Here is a 21,041-nt window from a genome sequence, read left to right on the forward strand (position 1 = left end):
AACAAATAGGAGCACAATGGCCTTTATCAAATGTCTCAGACGGATGATAAGATCCGAGACGTCCACAAGTGTAAACAAGATGTCTCACGGTTTATGCTAGGTGTGTCTTTGTGGTATTTTTTTGAGTCCAGTCAGATTTTATGGAGCGGCCAATCCGATAGATCAGATTTGGGTTCAAGAAGGAATAAAAAGCACATTCAAATGTCATTTTTTGTTGCTGATTGGACAAAGCTATTCAAAATTAAAGCCATATTAGAGAGTTAATAGCAAAAATATTTTTTTTCAAAAATCAATAAAGCAGCAAAAACAAACAAATTCGGTTTAAATATTTGGTACTCATAAATTGTGATTTTCTCAACTTGAGTTCTATTATTTTTTTTTAATTTGTGTCAAACCCATTTTTCATTTTTTTTTTGCAGAATACTCAGGAAAAATAACATTAATTTTTTTTTTGCAGAACACCGAGAAAAACACATTTTTAATTGTTCATTTTTTTGTCGAAAGACAGAGAAAAACAGGAATATTTTTCACAGTATTCCCTCATTTTTCGTGGTTTTCCTTTTTTTGCGGATTTGAATTTCCGCAAAAACCCGTCATTGTAATGCCAAAAATTACAATTATTTCTCTCCATCCTTCAAACTCTATTTTTCTCATATAAATGTAAATACTACATAACATACTACTCTAAATTATCCAAAAACATTTATTTTTGGTAGCCTCAACTTTTTCCACTGCTATTAGACATCAAATCAATTCCAATTAGCATTAAATCACCCTGTTTCCCTTCCCTTAACCAACATTCAACGTCCAATCCATTTCAACTGAGAGTCTGGCAGCCATCGAAACAATTTAAATATCTCATTTCAAAATCTGAAGCCGTCAAAATCCTGTTTTAGCATCTGTCTGCAACTGCGCAACATCTGTTTGTCCACCTCAAGTCACGTACCAAGCAGCCGAGCGGCACTTCATAAAAATAGACTGACAGGATCCATTAGTCAATTTAGCTGCTCCGGGGTATCGCCGGAAGGAATGGCGCCACCCGACTTCCTTATCCCCCCCCACCCGTCCAGGCTGTCATTCGCCCCGGCCGCCGAGAAAATGGGCCACTTTGCCGACGTAATTGCAATGGAGATGACATCCATGCTTTAACGTGGGTGTGGCGGTCCATTCAAGGTAAACGGTCCTGACACGGGGTGCCGGCGAATTTTTGGATAGCCGCTTGAACGATGGCCAGCAAACAAAATGAAGCTAAAGATGAAAAAATAGTTGATATAAAAGAGAAATGGCTATATGGAGATTCCGGGAAATGCATGTTCTACCTTAGCATTGGGTGGGTTTTCTCCGGGTACTCCGATTTCCTCCCACATGCTGATTGAAGAATCTAAATTAGCTCTAATTGGTTGTACGAACATTTTATGATGGAAGATGAGTATCTACCGTATTTTCACGACTATAAGGCACACTTAAGTCTTAAATTTTCTTCAAAAGAGACAGTGCGCCTTATAATCCAGTGCGCCTTATATATGGAAAAAAGAGAAAACCATAAAACGAAAAACCACCACTGTCGGATATTAAAAAAACACAAACGCCTGAACTGAAACAATACTGTTAAATATGCAGATCAGCCATCTTAGTTTACAACATCTTCCATCATATAGCTCCTCCCCCACTGCAAGATTTTGTACTAAAAAATCCAAAACATCAACAATGGCTGGCTCTAGAGGAGACTGTGTAGTAAGTGCTTCATACCTGGAAGTCAATAGCAATTACCCTATTTTCACCACTATAAGGCTCCAAAATAGCAATAGCAATTACAATAAGTATGTGTTGTAAAAATATGTCGACGTATGTCTTTCAAACCAAAAAGTCATCAAGAAAGGCAAATTTTCTTATGCAAATGACAGACGTTAGTTTTGCAAAATCATCACTTCCACGAAATCTTGCCATCCCAGTAAGTTCTTCAGCTGACAAAAGCATAAATGGAACGGTCATTTTATGACACTAATAAACTCCATTTATTTCATCTTCGATCCAAAAGAGTTTTAGTTTTTCTTGGTGTATTAGACACGCAAAAAAATACTATTCTGCTAGTGGCTTTACGTTGCCAGATACACACTTTAAAAAACGGTCAATCCAGGTGAAGTCATTGTTTGTTTTTATGGTGCTTACACAGCCTTGAATTACACAGTTACATCCAAAAAGCCCATTTTAAAAAGGCTTATTATTGCCTGTGTGTAAATGCGGCCACTTTAAAGCCTTGAATGTCCTTTGTAGAAAACAAAGGTTAATTCCGTTCCACATGTCGTGTGGGAGGAATTCACGTTAACAACCGTCCTTCACAAAAGGACAATTTCAACAACTGCTAGCCATGTGCCATTGTACATTGATTATTTTTTACAATTTCTTATTCTAGGGGGACAATACTTTCTATTCTTTGACTGGATTGGAACATTTTTCTTTAAATACTGTATTTTCACGACTATAAGGCGCACTTAAAATTCTTAAATTTTCTCCATAATAGACAGTGCGCCTCATAATCCAGTGCGCCTTACATATGGAAAAACCAGAAAACCAAAAACGAAAAACCACCACTGTCGGATATTAAAAAAAACAAAAACGCCCGAACTGAAACAATACTGTTAAATATACAGATGCCATCTTAGTTTACAACATCTTCCATCATATAGCTCCTCCCCCACTGCAAGATTTTATATAAAAAAAATCCAAAACATCAACAATGGCTGGTTCTAGAGGTGACTGTAAAGTAGTGAGTGCTTCATACCTGGAAGTCAATATTTTCACGACTATAAGGCGCACTTAAAAGTCTTACATTTTCTCCAAAATAGACAGTGCGCCTTATAATACAGTGCGCCTTATAAAACAGTGCGCCTTATAATACAGTGCACCTTGTAATACAGTGTGCCTTATATATGGAAAAAGTGTCATTCATTGAGGGTGCGCCTTATAATGCGGTGCGCCTTATAGTCGTGAAAATACGGTAGTTTCTTGTTTTTTTTTCGGCACCTGTGTGAGCCTGTCAGTATCCAGTACTACTATCAAAACTTAACTACCATCAAAACTTAACTTAAGTCTTAAATTTTCTCCAAAATAGACAGTGCGCTTTGTATATGGAAAAATATCATTCATTGAGGGTGCGCCTTATAATACGGTGCGCCTTATAGACGTGAAAATACGGTAGTGAAAAGATGTCACCAAGAGATTGCGGAAAAATTGCAGATTTCCCATGGTGATTTCAATTCAATCTCCCTTGGCGCCATTACCGCCACTCAACAAAGAAATCACTCCAAATATTTGTGTAATCAAATGACGGCCTTGTGCTCAGAGGAGGTAATCACACATTTAGAACGGCCTTTTAAAAGCCAGTCAGTCAAAGCGTGAAAGCTTTTATTTCAAGGGAAAGATTAGTTAATGTATCGACCGCCAATCGGCTTCCCCCCAACAGAGTAAACAATCCGAGTGTCGGGTTCACGAAGGCCGAAAATTGCCTCATTGATTCACGGCGTTGCTTTTCCGTAGGCGGCGCCGCCAAAAAATTGGCGTGGAGGCGACTTAAAAAGAAGGAACTGGACGGTGATCAGACCAAATTGGGTTGTGTGAGCGTATGTTGCTGAGTCAAGGTCTTCCTTGTCTTTACTGCGCTGACTCATGAAAACACTCAGCATCAAACGAGAGGAAGTAGACTCGTCTATTCAGGTCTTTCAGTACTCATGATCAGATACTTTCTATGTAGGGCTATTATTCTTGGATAAAAGATTAGATTTGTTATGAAAAATCTCATTAAATAAATATAGATGTCGAATATCCAGGGCAGAGTTTTGCCTCTCAAATTTGATGCTGTAAGAGATTTGTGTTTATTTTTTTAATACTTTTGGTACATGTTGAAAATATGCAAATTAAAAAAATAGTACTAATAATTCTACTTTAAAGTAATTTAAACGGAAATAATTAAATTGAATAAAATACAAGAAAAATGAATAAAATAAGCCGATAATGACTAAAATGTGGTTGAAACAGAAAATCTTTATGGTACTGCAAAAAAAATATATTTTTAAAAGTCTGTAATATCACATAGCAGTTAAATACATATATTGTGAATTTTCCATTAAGATTTAAGAAACTGTGTGGTGGGTTAATATTAAAAACCTGAAAATGTATATATAGGGAATAAGTTATGGAAATAAGTAAAGTGAAGATATTTACTCAACTCGATTTACATTTTACGCTAGCTAAACATTAGCCACAGTTAATCCACTAATCGTCATTTCATCAAACATGAAAAGAAAAATTAATTTGTCACCAAAAACTAAAGCTAAATCCTCTTCTTTGAGGCTTTAAACAAGATTATCATTTTGTAATCATCAACGGAAATCCTGTAAAATTCACAAAACCAATCAAAAACCTTCCAGTTTTTCCAAACCAATTACCGTATTTTCACAACTATAAGGCGCACTTAAGTCTTACATTTTCTCCAAAATAGACAGTGCGCCTTATAATACAGTGCGCCTTATATATGGAAAAAAGAGAAAACCAAAAATGAAAAACCACCACTGTCAGATATTAAAAAAACAAAAACGCCTGAACTGAAACAATACTGTTAAATATGCAGATGCCATCTTAGTTTACAACATCTTCTATCATATAGCTCCTCCCCCACTGCAAGATTTTATACAAAAACATCCAAAACATCATCAATGGCTGGCTCTAGAGGTGACTGTGTAGACTGTAGTGAGTGCTTCATACCTGGAAGTCAACAGCAATTACCGTATTTTCACGACTATAAGGCGCACTTAAGTCTTAAATTTTCTCCAAAATAGACAGTGCGCCTTATAATACAGTGCGCCTTATATATGAAAAAATGTCATTCAATGAGGGTGCGCCTTATAATGCGGTGCGCCTTATAGTCGTGAAAATACAGTAAATGGAAAAAAATTAAAAAGTGTCACCCATTGACGGTGCGCCTTATAGTTATGAAAATACGTTAATCCTCCCAACCTTAAAAAAAACCAACAGCAGCCCCTGGGAGTACATAATCACCCCCCTAGGTGGCGCACTACATTACGTCACCTAACCTTTCTTATCACCTGAAGAGATGGCTTAAAGTCAAGAGTGGACAGAATCTTTAGGACAAAAAAAAGGAAGTGCAAGGTTATCAATCCTGCTTTTTGCTGATCTCTGGCACACTTTCCGACTTAATCGAGGGAGACCAAAAAAAAAAAAAAAAGCCACGACTTTGGGATTATGAGGTGGACGGAGAGAAAGAACGATTAAAGTGATAAAAATTCCCAGGACTTAAGGAGCACTGAGTTACAAGCCGCTTTAAGCTAAAAAAAAAACTAAAAAAAACGTTCTAACGCAAACATACGACTCATAAATCTCCATTGCTTTCTTGCACAGTGTTGTCCAATAAAACGAGGCCGCGGGGGGTGTCGAAGAGGACCCAGGAGTTAGCGCTGAGCGGACACTTTCCGATAGCCGTTTTTGCAGCGTCAGTAACAAGCGGCAGTGGAACTCTTGATCCCAGTGTTGTTTTACTTTTTGGATGGGAACGAGTGTGAGTTGAACTCTGACCTCGATAAACGAGCGACGATACCGTGAGCGCTGAGTCAACTTCCTGTTTCCTGCTGGCAGATATGAGAAAGCAAAAATGGCTTCCTGTTGCTTTTGGCTGGTTGACGAGTTAAAAACCCTCAGGGTTGTTCGTATTTTCTTACTCATGGAGAGGAAGCTTTGAATTTGCTACTTTTGGCTTAAAGCAATGGCTCTGGAGCCACATGTGGCTCTTATGATGAGTCCATGCATATATTCCATTGATTAGCATCAGGGTAACAAGTTTGTCAACATAATTCTGGGACTTTTTCGACTTTAAAAGGCAGTAAAATGACTAAAAATGCATGCGTTTTTATGTATTTTTTACTTCTAGTACATTCTGAGTATGTTCTCAATGAATAATAATTGAAAATATGAATTGTTTATGGCTCCATGTGTTAGAAAAGATTCCCGAACCCTGGCTCAAAGTGTTTGGGGTAGTCACTAAATCTCTGTCTTAGGTTCATTTGCATATAACACGCCTCTCTTTTGTCACGGGTAGATACCGAGACTACGTCACCACGGCAACGGCCTTGTTTATGCCACATATGTCTTATTGGTGACTCCCACTAGCAATGCCGTTACAAGATGACCCTTTTTCCCGGCAGTACGGTCTTGATCTCGACACTTCGAGGTGACATTTCTCAAGCTAAAAATACACCGGGGCATATGTTCAGATTTTTTTTTCGACCCTCTTATTTCTCAATTACTCGGAGTAAGCAAACTGTCAAAAACGGGAAAATTGCTTAGGGTTTTTTTTATGGGTGGCATGTCAGCATCATATTGGCCTATGTATAGTACATTTTACCAATATACATTCTAGGGGTGTGACATTATAGCAACATTCTGATAGTTTGCATCCCAAAAGGTTACCGAAATATTTTTTTAAAGTAGCCAGAAATGCCCAAAATGAACTCAAATGACTAAAAATGATTCAAAATGCAACTCAAATGACTAAAAATGATTCAAAATGCAACTCGAATGACTAAAAACAAGTCAAAATGCAACTCAAATGACTAAAAACGAGTCAAAATGCAACTCAAATGACTAAAAACAAGTCAAAATGCAACTCAAATGACTAAAAACCAGTCAAAATGCAACTCAAATAACTAAAAACCAGTCAAAATGCAACTCAAATGACTAAAAAAAGAGTCAAAACAAACTCAAATGACTAAAGATGAATCAAAATGAACCCAAAAGACTAATAACGAGTCAAAATCAACGAATGTTCATCCGCTGCCACCCTCCCAATTCAAACGAATTGGACATCTACTAGTGATAAACCCATTTTAAATCACAACAGAAGCCCAAAAGAAGCTTTTAAGGATTATTAGTTACTAGTTAATGGAATATTGTCGAATGATTTCCTCACCTATCGATAATTGTTATATGAAATAATCATTATTGTATCGTATTTCCACCTCTAACACACTTGCGTACAAAAGTGAGTGGTTGTTTCTACGTGTTAATGATGCTTTGAGAGTGCATGTGTGCAGGAAGATAGGAAGTTGTTGCGGGCATTACATTAAATATGGACCTTTCGATAGGAGATAACAAAGCCCGTGGCAACGGCTCGTCCTCTAGTTGGCCCTTTGTTATTTTTCCTTTATAACTTTTTCTCTTAGCAGCGGCGTGTGGGAGTGCTAGTTTACCAAGAGTTTATTGATCAGTGGCTCGCGCTAGCCTTGGCGAATTGTTGTGCGTGTGGCGTCCTACGCGATGCAATGCAAATGCAATGAGAAGCTTGTGAGGTTTATTACGGGCTACTACTGACATTTACTGACAGTTTTTCTATGCAATATTCTATTTGGCGTTGTTTTTTTTGTCCAGTAGGGGAAAGAAGAATTATGCTACTATCTTGTTTTAGCGAGGAGTGTTATTTATTCTGTGGGAAGGCTAATTTATGTTCCATTAACTGATTCAAAAGCAGCTTAATTATTAAAATTGGACTTGCTTTGCTGTCAATTTGGGATGTCTTTTTAAAGATGTTATTTGATCCAGAAGTTTTTTGTCTGAGTTTGACTATTTCTTTTAAAAATGTTATGATAATGCGCAAAATGTACTTTTTGGAAAGAGATTTTTTTTAGAAGGCTCTTTGTAAATACAAAATTGATTTGTTAATGACTTGGTACATTATTTTTTTGGATTTTTTTTGACTGGTTTCAACATCAAATCAGCAAAATATTTTTTAAAAAAATTAAAAATTGGCTCGGAAATATTTTTTTTTAAAAATCTGAATCGGGTGGGACATTCTTAGACATTAAATTAAACATTAAATGTTTGTATTCCAGTATAAATGTTCGTGATAGCAAATTATTTTAGGGATTATTGAAAATGGCCATAATGAGCTATAATTCCCCAGACTGAATAAACCCTTACATCAAAAACTTTCACTAGGAGGTTTATATTATGATGTTTGTGGACTAAGTTATCAAGCAAATACTTAATAATCATTGTGAAAATGACATAATTCTGCCAAAAAAATGTTTAAAAAAATCTTTAAATTTTCAAATTTGCTATATTTTCAATTAAAATATATAACTACAATTTGAACAGATTTTTGTTATATTTTTGGGGTGATGTTTAAACTTGGTCTAGTTTTTCTATTTGCTGTTTTGTGCATTTTCAGAAAAAAAAAAGAATATTGAATATGTTTCTTAGTATTATATTACTGGATTGCAAATATTTAATAGTTAAATTGTATGCTGGGAAGGTTATATTTATTAACATTTATTTACTTAACATAATTAGGATTTTTACCAAGTAATTTCACATTCATAATTCGGATTTTTATTAGGTAATTTCACATTTATACGCAAATTCAACCCCCCGAATATTCCTGCTCTGAAAACCATGCCATTTGAACAACTACTGGTTAAAGAAGACGTTTATGGTAACTAAAATCCATTTTTACCATCTTTAGCCTTAAATATTCCACAGATTATAAAAAGAGCCAATCAGCATCTTCCTAAAAACCTCTCCTCCTAACACCCCACCTTGCTAGGTCGAGACATCTTGCTTTCATCCACAGGGCGAGATGACACGAATGAAAAACTATCCGTCTCTCTCTCTCTCTTTTCCATTTCTTTTTCTTCCCAACACGCCACGGCGGCGGCGCTTGGGAACTAGACGTCAGTCGGATGAAAGCGGCGAGGGAAAGAAGCGATATGGAGACGGACAGCAGGTGAGGGACAGAAAAGCAAGCGGGGAGGCAGTGATGTGATATCCACAGTGAGACATGTGCAATTGGATTGGAGAGGAGCATACACTCTCAACCGCCAATTGCCTGCTCATGAATTATTCACGTCAACCGTGATGTTGTCGGTCGGGGGAGGCTTCTCACTCGGCCTTACGTATGAACGTCAAATCACAATTTATCCATTTCACAGGTCAATTTGTCCCCCTAAAACATTCCAAATTCCTAATCAAATTGAGTAGGCATTTATTACTCCATTATGTGGTATCTTAGGTTTCCAATTGGCTACAAGGAAGAAGCTAACCAACCATAGAACAGTCGTTGTATCGTATTTTCACGACTATAAGGCGCACCGCATTATAAGGCGCACCCTCAATGAATGATATGTTTCCATATATAAGGCGCACTGCATTATAAGGCGCACTGTGTTATAAGGCACACTGTGTTATAAGGCGCACTGTGTTATAAGGCGCACTGTGTTATAAGGCGCACTGTGTTATAAGGCGCACTGTGTTATAAGGCGCACTGTGTTATAAGGCGCACTGTATTATAAGGCGCACTGTCTATTTTGGAGAAAATGTAAGACTTTTAAGTGCGCCTTATAGTCGTGAAAATACGGTAATTGCTATTGACTTCCAGGTATGAAGCACTACTTTACAGTCACCTCTAGAGCCAGCCATTGTTGATGTTTTGGATTTTTTTGTATAAAATCTTGCAGTGAGGGAGGAGCTATATGATGGAAGATGTTGTAAACTAAGATGGCATCTGTATATTTATCAGTATTGTTTCAGTTTAGGCATTTGTGTTTTTTTAATATCCGTTTTTTTGTTTTTTGTTTTCTGTTTTTTCCATATATAAGGCGCACTGGATTATAAGGCGCACTGTCTATTTTGGAGAAAATGTAAGACTTTTAAGTGCGCTTTATAGTCGTGAAAATACAGTACTTAAACAGAACCTTTGGATGTCTAAAATGGTGCTTGGTTCTCTTTGTGTAGGAGTGTCAGTGAGTAGTATCCTATTCAGCTCTATATTTTAAAGTCAAACTCCCAATAGAGTTGCTCCCTCAGCATGATTCACACACTCTCTGGAATGAATCCTTCTCATTTACATGTGGAGTTGAAGCTTTTGTCTAAAAACAGGGGGGGGGGGGGGGGGGGGGGCTTATGCTTGTCCCTTTAGGGACAAATCCTAAAGGCAGATTATCCAAGAAAACGTTAATGTGAGAGCTAATATTTCGGTGATTGTTGTCATATAAAAGGATTGCAATACTTAGGAAGTCTTTGCAGATGACCCATAGGAGGTTACATTTGAATACCTGTCAACTTATACATTTTCCTGTATTTTATACATTTTTTTTATCATTTTAAATCATGTATGCATAACAATTTTTGGAAGAAATTTTTATGTATTTATGTAAAAACCGAGCTTTTTTTTACCTATTTCGGTTCTAATCCGGATCGCCTCCTTCACTCGTACTATACAAAACTGTCATTGTCAACCGCTAATATTGTCATGCACTAAGCACTATACATAAATATAGCGTGTCAGCAAGCAATGTACCCACACAATCAAGCTGTCAGCATCATATAACAACATCTGATTGGGCCTCTGTCCACTTAAGAGAACATTTTAGACTTAAATGCGCTCTATGTGAATAAATACGAGTCCGGGTTGCATGTGTATGGTTTTTTATTGCATTATCATAATATATAATCATAGTTTGTTTTTTTTACCGAGGTCTACAATGTTTTTGTGTCTGTATTGCTACTACAACCAACAATTTTCCCAAATATAGGATGAAATAAAGTTCTAACCTAACCTTAATAAGAGGAATTTTAACCATTAATAAGGGGAGCAATTGCCCGAAATTGACAGCTATGCATTTGCCGTTTTTCCTTGTTAAAAATGACTTCCTTCCATTTTCCAATCTACAAAGTAACCCAAATATTCCACAAATATAACTGCTGACACGTGTCAAGTATAGCCATTACTTAGCTGAATTTTCTTAATAAGCGAAAGCTACCATCCTTGTTTCATGCTAGCTGGTTTATATACGCAGAACATCTACAATTGTTACCACATGTTACGCCCCATAAATTCTTGCACCGTTTTAATCTTCTTAACACTTTTTCTCTTGACTCAGTCGAAGAAAAAAAAAAATCTGACACAGGATATCGTTACCACGTGTTGAATGAAGCCCTTAAGCACCCACATTTTTTGCACTTTTAAGCCACTCTGTAAGAAAAAAATACTTTTCCTGGCCACTCTAAGCATGGAACCAATGAATATGAACACCGGAGATTGCTGTCACTTGCAGTAAAAGCTGATGAACACTTGTTTGCCTTGACTAAGGTCAGCGTTCTACTGTTTATTTGTACGTGTTATGACCCTCGTGTCATTGCGATAGCCATGACGGCGTGTGGTGATATTCAAGGACTGCAAACTTTCAAATGTCAAGCCATCCTGAGGTTGAATAAAATGAAAATATTCGACCAAACAATCCGTTACAAGTCCATTGCAGACCTTAAATACACAGACACGGGCAATAGTTATATCATCAAAACTCATTTCACGCTCAAGTCAGCTGATCAGGGTTAATCATGTGACCTTTTTCAGTGAGTGTAAGGGGTGACTGGCTTGTTTTAGGCCTTTGCCTTGAGTTGATGTGACATTAAAAATCTCTAGTGGGAATTACAGTTAGAAACTGCAGCAAAGGGTGATAACCACAAGGCTAGAAACGCCGAAATAGCAAAAGGTTACAGCTTTTCGGCATAATACGAGTGATACAAGTGACATTTAGGCAATTTTTATAAAGTTAGACTGTTTCCTTCCAAGCATATGAAGAATATAGACGATGCTGTCAAAAACGGTACGTCACACATAGCATCAACATCCTTATTTTCCAGAATTTAGTGGAAAAATACCTAGCGCATATGAAGTAGCTTTTTATCTTGTTTGCCCAGGAGCAACTCGTGTTGTTGCTTTCCTCACACAAGTAAGCGTAGTGAACCAAAAGGAACTAACGTGGCAGAAAATAGAAGCTCCAAACCAAAACAAACAAGGGTACGAGATAGCTAAGCGAGTAAGCGAGTCAGCGCTCTTGATGGAGACGAGTTGCCACCGACAGGTCGGGCCAACATGGATGACGGCGGAGTTGGCTCCGTGACAGCCAATGCCATTCAAATTCATGCCAGCGTGCTGCTTCCAAAGCGCTGGAATCGCATCCCAGTCTGGCGGCCACATTCTGCTCGCACCGTCTGAAAGGGGGGGGAGAAGGGCTGTTGCCAGGGTAACCGGTAATCCAGACAGGGCCGCAGTGAAAACTATGTAAAGATCGGCGTACACCAGGGGTGCTCATTACGTCCATCGGCAAGGTACCATGGGTAAATCACCCAAGAGTAACACGGTTAGTTTTGGCCCTGAAAAACTGCCCACCGCAATACTCTCACATTTTTTTAACATATCTGACCCACTTAACGATCAATAAAGTCTCCAAAGTAAGGTGCTGACAACCTAGGCTAGGCCAGGGGTGCTAAATTTCAGTCCTCCAGGACCCCTACAGACTAGATACTGGCCCTGGAGGACCAGAGTTGGCCTAGGTTAACATAAACGACCTGTCACAGTTGCTTGTCAAGTCGTTCCCTTGATTTTGAACAGATAGAGAAACTTGCTGCATCCATACTTGAGCGTGGACAACCTAGGCTAGGCTAGGGGTTCTCAACTTCAGTCCTCCAGGACCCCTACAGACAAGATACTGGCCCTGGAGGACCGGAGTTGGCCTAGGCTAACATAAACGACCTGTCACAGTTGCTTGTCAAGTAGTTCCCTTGATTTTTAACAGATAAAGAGACTTGCTGCATTTGTACTTTAGTGCCGACAACCTAGAGTAGGCCAGGGGTGCTCAAATTCAGTCCTCCAGGACCCCTACAGACTAGATAGGAGCCCATGAGGACCAGAGTTGGTCTATGCTAACATAAACGACCTGTCACAGTTACTTGCGAAGTCATTCCTTTGATTTTGAACAGATAAAATGACTTCCCGCATCCATGCTTCACTTCGGCACCCTTTGTCGGGAACAAGACGCCTCTCAGCTGCCCTTTCTACCATATCAAGGATATTAGCATAATAGGAACATGTGAAATTGAAGTTATTTGTACGATACAGCTTGTGCTTTGACAGAGTTCAAGTTAGAAAAAGACAGGTTGTTCTTATAAAGCCATGATCACTTTATATCGCCTGTATAAAGTTTCATTGACTCAAGTCAGCAGACCGTCTAAAGTCCTTCCGTCTTGTGTGGTGGTGGATAAACAACACACATGCACAGTGACACCAGCATACGCACTTAATTGCACACATCTGTTAGAGCTTCTCTATTCTGCTGCAATCAGCTTTTCAGGGCACACTCACTGCAGCGGTAATGGAGAAGACCGAGCGAGGCCAGCGCACTGAAAAGGAGAATCATTACACCACATTTTATCTCCTCTACTATCGCACGCATCATTGTCGAGAGAAAAGCTAATTAGCTAAAGTAGCTAAGCGTTTAGTTGCCGCTGTTCCAGACGGGTCAGGACCCTCAATCGTTTACCAAAGAGGCTAAATCTGTCGATACTTTGGGGACCATCGATTATGGACGGCCATCACTCGGCCTGTGGCTCATGGGTAACTAGTGGGAACTTTTCTACAAAAACTATCAACTGAACTTTTCACATTTCACTGCTGGGAATTGTAAATCACTCCTGACAATTTACCCTGAAAGTGTATTTCAAATATATCAGATACGCAGTTGTGTATTTTTTGGCGGAAAAAAATCATGAGGATCGTTTTGTTGTTTGTAGCCTTGACATGAAAAAAAATTCTTCACTTTATAAATATATAGCGCGTCAGCAAGCAATGTACCATATTTTCACGACTATAAGGCGCACTTAAAAGTCTTAATTTTTTTCCAAAATAGACAGGGCGCCTTATATATGGAAAAAAATAAATAAAATGTGCCATTCATTGAGGGTGCGCCTTATAATGTGGTGCGCCTTATATATGGAAAATACGGTATTTCGCTTCTACAGTCAAGTTTGAAATAGAATAAAGCTAGAAAACAACATATAATCTGTATTGACAATGATAAATGCAAAAAAAATATCTTGAATAAACAATAGTACTTCAACCAATAGTGGCCTCCACGCAGAATAAAAAAAAAACGTACTGTATTTTCACGACTATAAGGTGCACTTAAATCTTATATTTTTCTCCAAAATAGACAGGGCGTCTTATAATCCAGTGCGCCTTATATATGGAAAAAAATAAAATGTGCCATTCATTGAGGGTGCGCCTTATAATCCAGTGCGCCTTATATATGGGAAAATGTCATTCATTGAGGGTGTGCCTTATAATGCAGTGCGCCTTATAGTCGTGAAAATACGGTACCCATCTACAGTGCACCAACTGATTGGGCACCCCGTCCATTTTAGGTAAAATTTCAGCTCTATGTAAGTAAATATGTTTCACGTTGTGTTTTTATGGTTTATTATTGCTTAATTATGGGAATTGCAATCATTTATAAGGGAAGCAATTGGTCGAGGTTGACAGGTATGCTTAGAAGACCAAAAAATACAGCAAAAAATCCTCAACTTTTCTCTTAAAGGCGTTTTTTGATCCATTCCCTGTAAAAAGTCTGACCCTAGTTCTGATCTTTAGGTCATTAGAGGAGCCACATTTCTGTGTGGAAGAGCTCATTATAGCACAGCGTCTGGGCCACCTGACTGCCGCCCTTTCAGGGGGGCCGTCCTCTTAACGACACCGCCAATTTTACGCCAAGACGAACTACTTGGGTTAACATGTAAAATGTCTAATTGGATCATTTGCATGAGTCTGATGCAAAGCACTTTGAAGACAACGCCAAGACAGACTTGGAGAGTCGTTGGCTGCATTGCGTCCAGATTTAACGCGGATTTTGCACTTTCATTTTGGAGCTGATTCATTGGCTAAATAGACTTTATTCAAATTGAGCCATGTCCATTTTTTAAGTGATTATTTTTGACAGGCAAGGGAAGTCTTTTCAATTTACTGTCTTTAAAAAAAAAAAAGCTATTACTGATAACTGAAGACAATTTTTTCAGTGATTATTTTTGACAGTTGAGTCAATGCAGCATGGGTTTTCAATTCATTATTTTTTATCTATTTAATAAATTGATAAAATACGACGAGCTTAAAAAGACAAAAAAACAAAAACAAAATAAAGTGGTATTTTGGGGGGATTTTATTTACTATTATGACTTGATTTACGTAATTTTTTTCTGATTATCGTTTTAAAAGCAGAAAATGTATGTTTTTGAGAGATGTATTTTGTTATTAACAAAGTACTGTTTATTTTAAAAGTCACTATAAAGCATTTCTTAGACCTAATAGAGCTGATAATAAAAATAGAGGCATCACTATTTATTTTTTATTACATTTTTATTTTTGTTGTTTTTTTAATCAATATGACATATGGCCTATTATTAGTATTAAAATGAAGTGTTTTTGATTGAATTATTTATTTAATGAGCTATCAAATGAAGTCCAATAAGATTTTAGTGAAAAGTACAAATTACAGAATATTTTTACCATTATTACTAAATCATATAATATTTTAACTCAAATACTAATGCTCCAAATCAAATCAATAAATCACTCAAAAAAATAAATAAAAGAGCAATTGCTTTTATTGTCTATCCTGCTATTATATAACCACAATCTACATTATCACCCTATTGTAGCGAATATTTTTCCTCAGTCCTTATTTTTGACATACATTACTTTAAAAAATGTCTCTTTTTTTTTCCTCTCTAAACTTTTGACCACTTTTGCCTGTTAGCAGCGTCCTCATTATTCCACCGAAACAAACCGTCGACATTCCCAAAATAAAACCATCCAATTTATCTCGAAAACACTGACATGTCAAAAAAAAACTGACGCCTTTAAATGCAACATGACTTTGCTACCAAATCCTTTTTTACAAATTACCGTATTTTAACGACTATAAGGCGCACCGCATTTTAAGGCGCACCGCATTTTAAGGCGCACCCTCAATAAATGACTTTTTTTCCATATATAAGGCGCACTGTATTATAGGGCGCACTGTCTATTTTGGAGAAAATTTAAGACTTAAGTGCGCCTTATAGTGGTGAAAATACGGTAATTGCTATTGACTTCCAGGTATGAAGCACTCGCTACAACACAGTCACCTCTAGAGCCAGCCATTCTTGATGTTTTGGATTTTTTGGTATAAAATCTTGCAGTGGGGGAGGAGCTATATGATGGAAGATGTTGTAAACTAAGATGGCATCTGCATATTTAACAGTATTGTTTCAGTACAGGCGTTTGTGTTTTTTTAATATCCGACAGTGGTGGTTTTTCGTTTTTGCTTTTCAGTTTTTCCATATATAAGGCGCACTGGATTATAAGGCGCACTGTCTATTTTGGAGAAAATTTAAGACTTTTGAGTGCGCCTTATAGTCATGAAAATACGGTAACTCCTTCGTTACCTTGACGACGATTCATTGCCTTTAGGCCCCTCCCACTTCCAATAAATTGCAGGTCTTTCGCCGTCAACATGTTAAAGTAATTGCCTCTAGGCGCTTAAAGCCTATTGGTCCGTGCAAATCTTATGTTTTGACATGAGACCACAACACTTTTTGTTCGTTTGTTGACCTCCACTTTTTGCAGCGCCTGATTATTGACTGTGAACATCTCGCTAGCTTTCTAGGCCACACCCCCCCCTCTGCGATCCTTCTTCCCTCTTTGCGCCCCACCATCAACAAATGGAAGAAGTTGGCCTAGATGCGCGAGCCCCCCCGGCCGGCGGGTCCAGACCGCTCTGCCTTTATGCCTGCCTAATTGGTCAGAAAACAACAAGCATGGCTGGGCTCAACGGGCCAAAGTGGGCTTAAGGGAGAGTCGGCTTGCTAGCTAGAATCCCCTCAACCGCCCGTGGATATTTCTTGTCCTCAGTTCTAGATCTGATTTTTTTATTTTATACGCATTGTGATTCTTTCTTCATAGCCAGTTTATAAATTGACACTCCACGCTAGAGTGGCTGTTTCTTACCACCCAAAAAGGAGGACATTTTGTGGGTGAGGAAAAAAAAAAATCATAAAATCCAACTCAAACTAACTTCTCAGAACAATACAATGGTATTGAAAACTGTGATTATGAGTCACATTACTTATTACAAGAGCATTTATTTATGAAATACCAGAAAATTATCGAGGCCAAGGGTGTCAGACTCGAGTTGGTTATATATAATATTTAGATTTTTTTTATAAATGGATTAAAAGAACTGGATTAAAAGCCCTGAATAGTCCGTTTTTTTATAGATCTAAAACTATTTATTTTAGCTTTTTTTAAAAATATATTTTTTTGATTTTACAAAATTATTTTTGAACTAAAAACTGAAAAAAATGATTAAAAAACAACAATTATTGATTTAAAAGGGGGAAAATCAGGAAATTTAATATACATCTATACACTTCATTTTAATTTGATCCTAAAACAGAAAGTCGGCACTCATGATTTACTTTTCCGGGCCACACAAAATGATGAAGCGGGCCAGATTTGGCCCCCGGGCCGCCACTTTGACACATACAATCTAGACCTTTGTACTATAACAGAAGTGCCACAAAGTAGGACATTTATAGCTTTAAAACATCCAACTTAAACATTACATTACTTAAATAGAAATCACAGCTCTTAATGGAACAAACCAGGAAATCTACTAAATAGCAGGTGCATATCAAAAAGTCATAGTTAAAAACAGTCCAACACTTACATTACACAAAAGTATTATTTTACAAAATTACCTAAAAACACAACAACAGAAACAAACTCACTTAAGCTCTCTTTCTGTCAATTACATTGACAACAAAAACGACAAAAATCCAGCACTAAAGATCATCCAAACTAATGTAATAATCAGTTACCGTATTTTCTCACATATAAGCCTCACCCACATATAAGCCGTCCCTTTAAAACTGCCTTAACCAAAAGGTTTAATATTGCTTCTACTATGAATCCAAGCATGGGAGTGTGTTGTGTTCAGGTACAACTTCCAAAGTAAGGACAAAAACAAATGGTCATTTTGGAGACTGCACAGGACCCTTAAAGAAATTTAAATGATGGATTGTCTCACAATAAATCAGGATGTATGGCCACCAGACTCCAAAACCTTTTGCTGCTTTTAAGCACCAGCAAATAGCCATTAATTAGCCCAACGCTGACAAAAGGGGTTTTAGTCCTTGCTGGGTGTATTTGCTCATTATTACAGCAATTAGGTGACTAATCAAATGGTGGCGGTCGGCGCTCATTAGCGGCCTGTAAAGATTTTCTTCAAGGTCGGAAAGCACAGAAACGACAAAAAAAAAAAAAAAATTGGAGGATGGCTTTAGGTGCCGATGTTTTTTAACCACGATTAATGATAATGACAATCGATCTGATTGGATGCTTTGCTGACTCGGAGAATACTTTTTTTTTAGGGACTCCTGATTTACTATTCGGTAGTTGTCCTTCACACTATTAAGCTTTTTTTGGGAGAGTTCCAAAAATAAAGATATTTGAAATTAAAAGATTTTTTCATTCTTGAAATTAGCCAAAATTTAAAGCTCATAAATTGTGGAACGTGAAAAACAAATGTAATTTTATGTTGTTGTTTTTTGTTTTGGGAATAAAAATACATTTGTTTTGTTTAAAAATCCACTATTTTTGTTTTTCTAAATGATTTATTTTTCTTAAAACTATGGTATTTTAATTTTTTTATTAAAATTAATTACATTTTTATCATTTCTGGCTACTCGGGCAGAAGGCAAGGTACACCCTAAATATTTTGCCAGCATATCATAATTTATCTTTATTTCCTAAAAAATATAAATAATAACATAAAATTCAATAAAATATAAAAAATGTAAAAAAATATATTCTTTTATTTAAATATTTTTATATCTTTGCATACACGCATAAAAATAAGAAAACCCTCACTACCAATAGGCTAAAAAAAACTCTAAAAATCAACAATCAATATTAATATAATGGATTCCTCTTGGCAACCCTAATTATGGGAAAAAACAAGCCCCTCCCCTTTAGGAAACCATAACTGCAACATGACCCCTTGACTCTTTGACCCCACCCCTTTAACTCATTGACAACTTCAAACAGCGATGGCTGTCCAATCTATTTCACCTGGGAGACCTGACAGCGACCAATCGCTCACCCCATTCAAAATGGAAGTCTATCATATCAAGCCCAGGAAACTTTTGGGACTCCCAAACTTCTCGGCAAGTCCCGAAAAAGAGAATCTAGTCTCCATCTTAACCCAACGGCAGCAATGCAATCAAACATGTTGTTTTAGAGCGCAATGGCGAGCCTTCAGACATGTGGGCGGGGGGAAATGGGGTGGGATTAGGTGGTCTACTCACAATGACCCCATTATGTCAGCAAAAGACACCCCCCCTCGCGAGAAATTGGCTTTTGCGTGGAACCGATTGCAACATCGCAGCACAAGGGGGGGCCGACTCTCGATGATGAAATCCAAGCTACACCTCGACGACGGTTAAAAATGACTTCCACTGAGAAATGATGCAAAAAAAAATGAAGCCCCCTAGGCTAGGATTTCCAAAGTGGGGAAAACAAACATGCGGGGTGTTGCAAAATGAAAAGTTGAAGTTGGGGGGGGGGGGGGGGGGGGGGGGTTATTGTTAGAAGAAACAAAGTGGAGAACATCTGCAATGTGTTTATCCGGCCGAACTCGTCACCAGGAAAATGTAGCCAGCTTCTCATGTTACGCAACACTTTTAACACCCCGACCAATGGGTGACTTTGGGGGGAAAATTTGTTTTTTTATATAAAGCTGTCGATGCAAAAATGGATAAAAAGTAGTGTAAATTTAAGTGTTGACTTTTATGAGACTTTAATGGTATGCAATTGATTTAGTGATGGAAAATGAAGATGATTGACAAGTGTTTTGATGGTTGATTAACATTGTTGATGGTAAAATTGTATGTTTTTACCTCATGACTGTTTATAGCCTATTTATTTTAAATATTTGAAGCATTTTAAAGAGAATAGATTTGAGGTTTTAATTCAACTATTTTTGTTTACATTTTGTATTTATAAATTTACATATTCTAGCAACCCTAGTGAGGATAAAGCGGTTCAGATTTCAGAAATCATGTAAGAATAATTTATCTTAAAATTAAGATTTTATGTTATGACCTCAAAAGGTCATGAACATTATAATGCCTTCGTATAAGTATTTTTTAAATTTGTTTATATTAAAAAAGGTGAAAATCCCATAGAAAATTTATATTTTTAAATTCTAACATTTTTAAAATTTGTTTAAAATTATATTGTATTTAAAAAGTTAAGAAAAACTAATTATTATCCAATTTTTGTCCTCATTTAGTCAAAATAAATCCATATTAACAGTTAATTAAAATGTAGTCAAACTTTCACTGCATAAATTCTGGTTCAAATATTTATTTACAGCTAAAATGTTGTCCGCAAAATATTTTAACCAAAATAAAGTGATGAAAACCGCAAAAAAAAACAATTAATCAACAATCAACTAGCCAAAATAAATGTAAATATAGTAGTATTTTCTTTTTCTAATACATTGCATATCATTAACAGCAGTAAACATCCATTTAAACTAGGCACTCCATTCACCAACATACTTTTCTCTTTTTTACAGGTCAAAAAGTGCTGTAAAAGCATATTTTTTTCTCTCTCTTTGCAAAAGATCATTAACAGACGACACCCCCGTACTTCCTCTACAACGACAAAAACGCCTCCGGAAACAGGCCGGCCATGTTGAGATAAAAAAACTTCATGGGCCAAACAAACTCAAGTGGGCAGCACATGTGGATATCTTTTGAAAAACGGTTTACAAGCAGCAAAAGAAAAAAAAATAGACTTATGTCTTCCTTCCTAGTGACCATTTTGTTTTTGAGGGTCTCTGCACTGAGTAAATAAACAACACCAATCAGTTTATTTGCGTACGTGCAGGCGAGCCAGGCTGGGCTCAGCGTGCATGCATGCGTATGTTTGAGTTCCAGGACGACCAAATGTTTATCCAACTGTGTACTTTTTTTTCCCTATCCACCTCCACTGATTAGCTAACAACAGCTGTACCCAAAAAAAAACATGCAGTTTTTAGTCAGTGCTAATTTAACGAGTCATGTTGGGAGAATGAAATATGAATACCGTATTTTCA

The 21,041-nt window shown here is 37.2% G+C and overlaps 1 protein-coding gene across 4 annotated transcripts in view; it reads right to left on the reverse strand.

Moving 5' to 3' along the window:
* LOC144199231 (mannosyl-oligosaccharide 1,2-alpha-mannosidase IA) overlaps positions 1-21,041 on the reverse strand; it is a 116,384-nt gene that overhangs the window by 90,450 nt on the left and 4,893 nt on the right. Inside the window, exon 1 of one of the 4 annotated variants that reach the window (XM_077720732.1) lies at positions 8,604-8,801. The exons of the other annotated variants lie outside the window; for them this stretch is intronic. Within the exon in view, the coding sequence (XP_077576858.1) occupies positions 8,604-8,690 (87 nt within the window). The 5' untranslated portion in view covers positions 8,691-8,801. Of the gene's footprint in view, positions 1-8,603; positions 8,802-21,041 lie in introns of those variants that run through there. 4 annotated transcript variants of the gene reach the window in all.

Source organism: Stigmatopora nigra, chromosome 7 (genome assembly GCF_051989575.1).
Source record: "Stigmatopora nigra isolate UIUO_SnigA chromosome 7, RoL_Snig_1.1, whole genome shotgun sequence".
NCBI lineage: Eukaryota > Metazoa > Chordata > Actinopteri > Syngnathiformes > Syngnathidae > Stigmatopora > Stigmatopora nigra.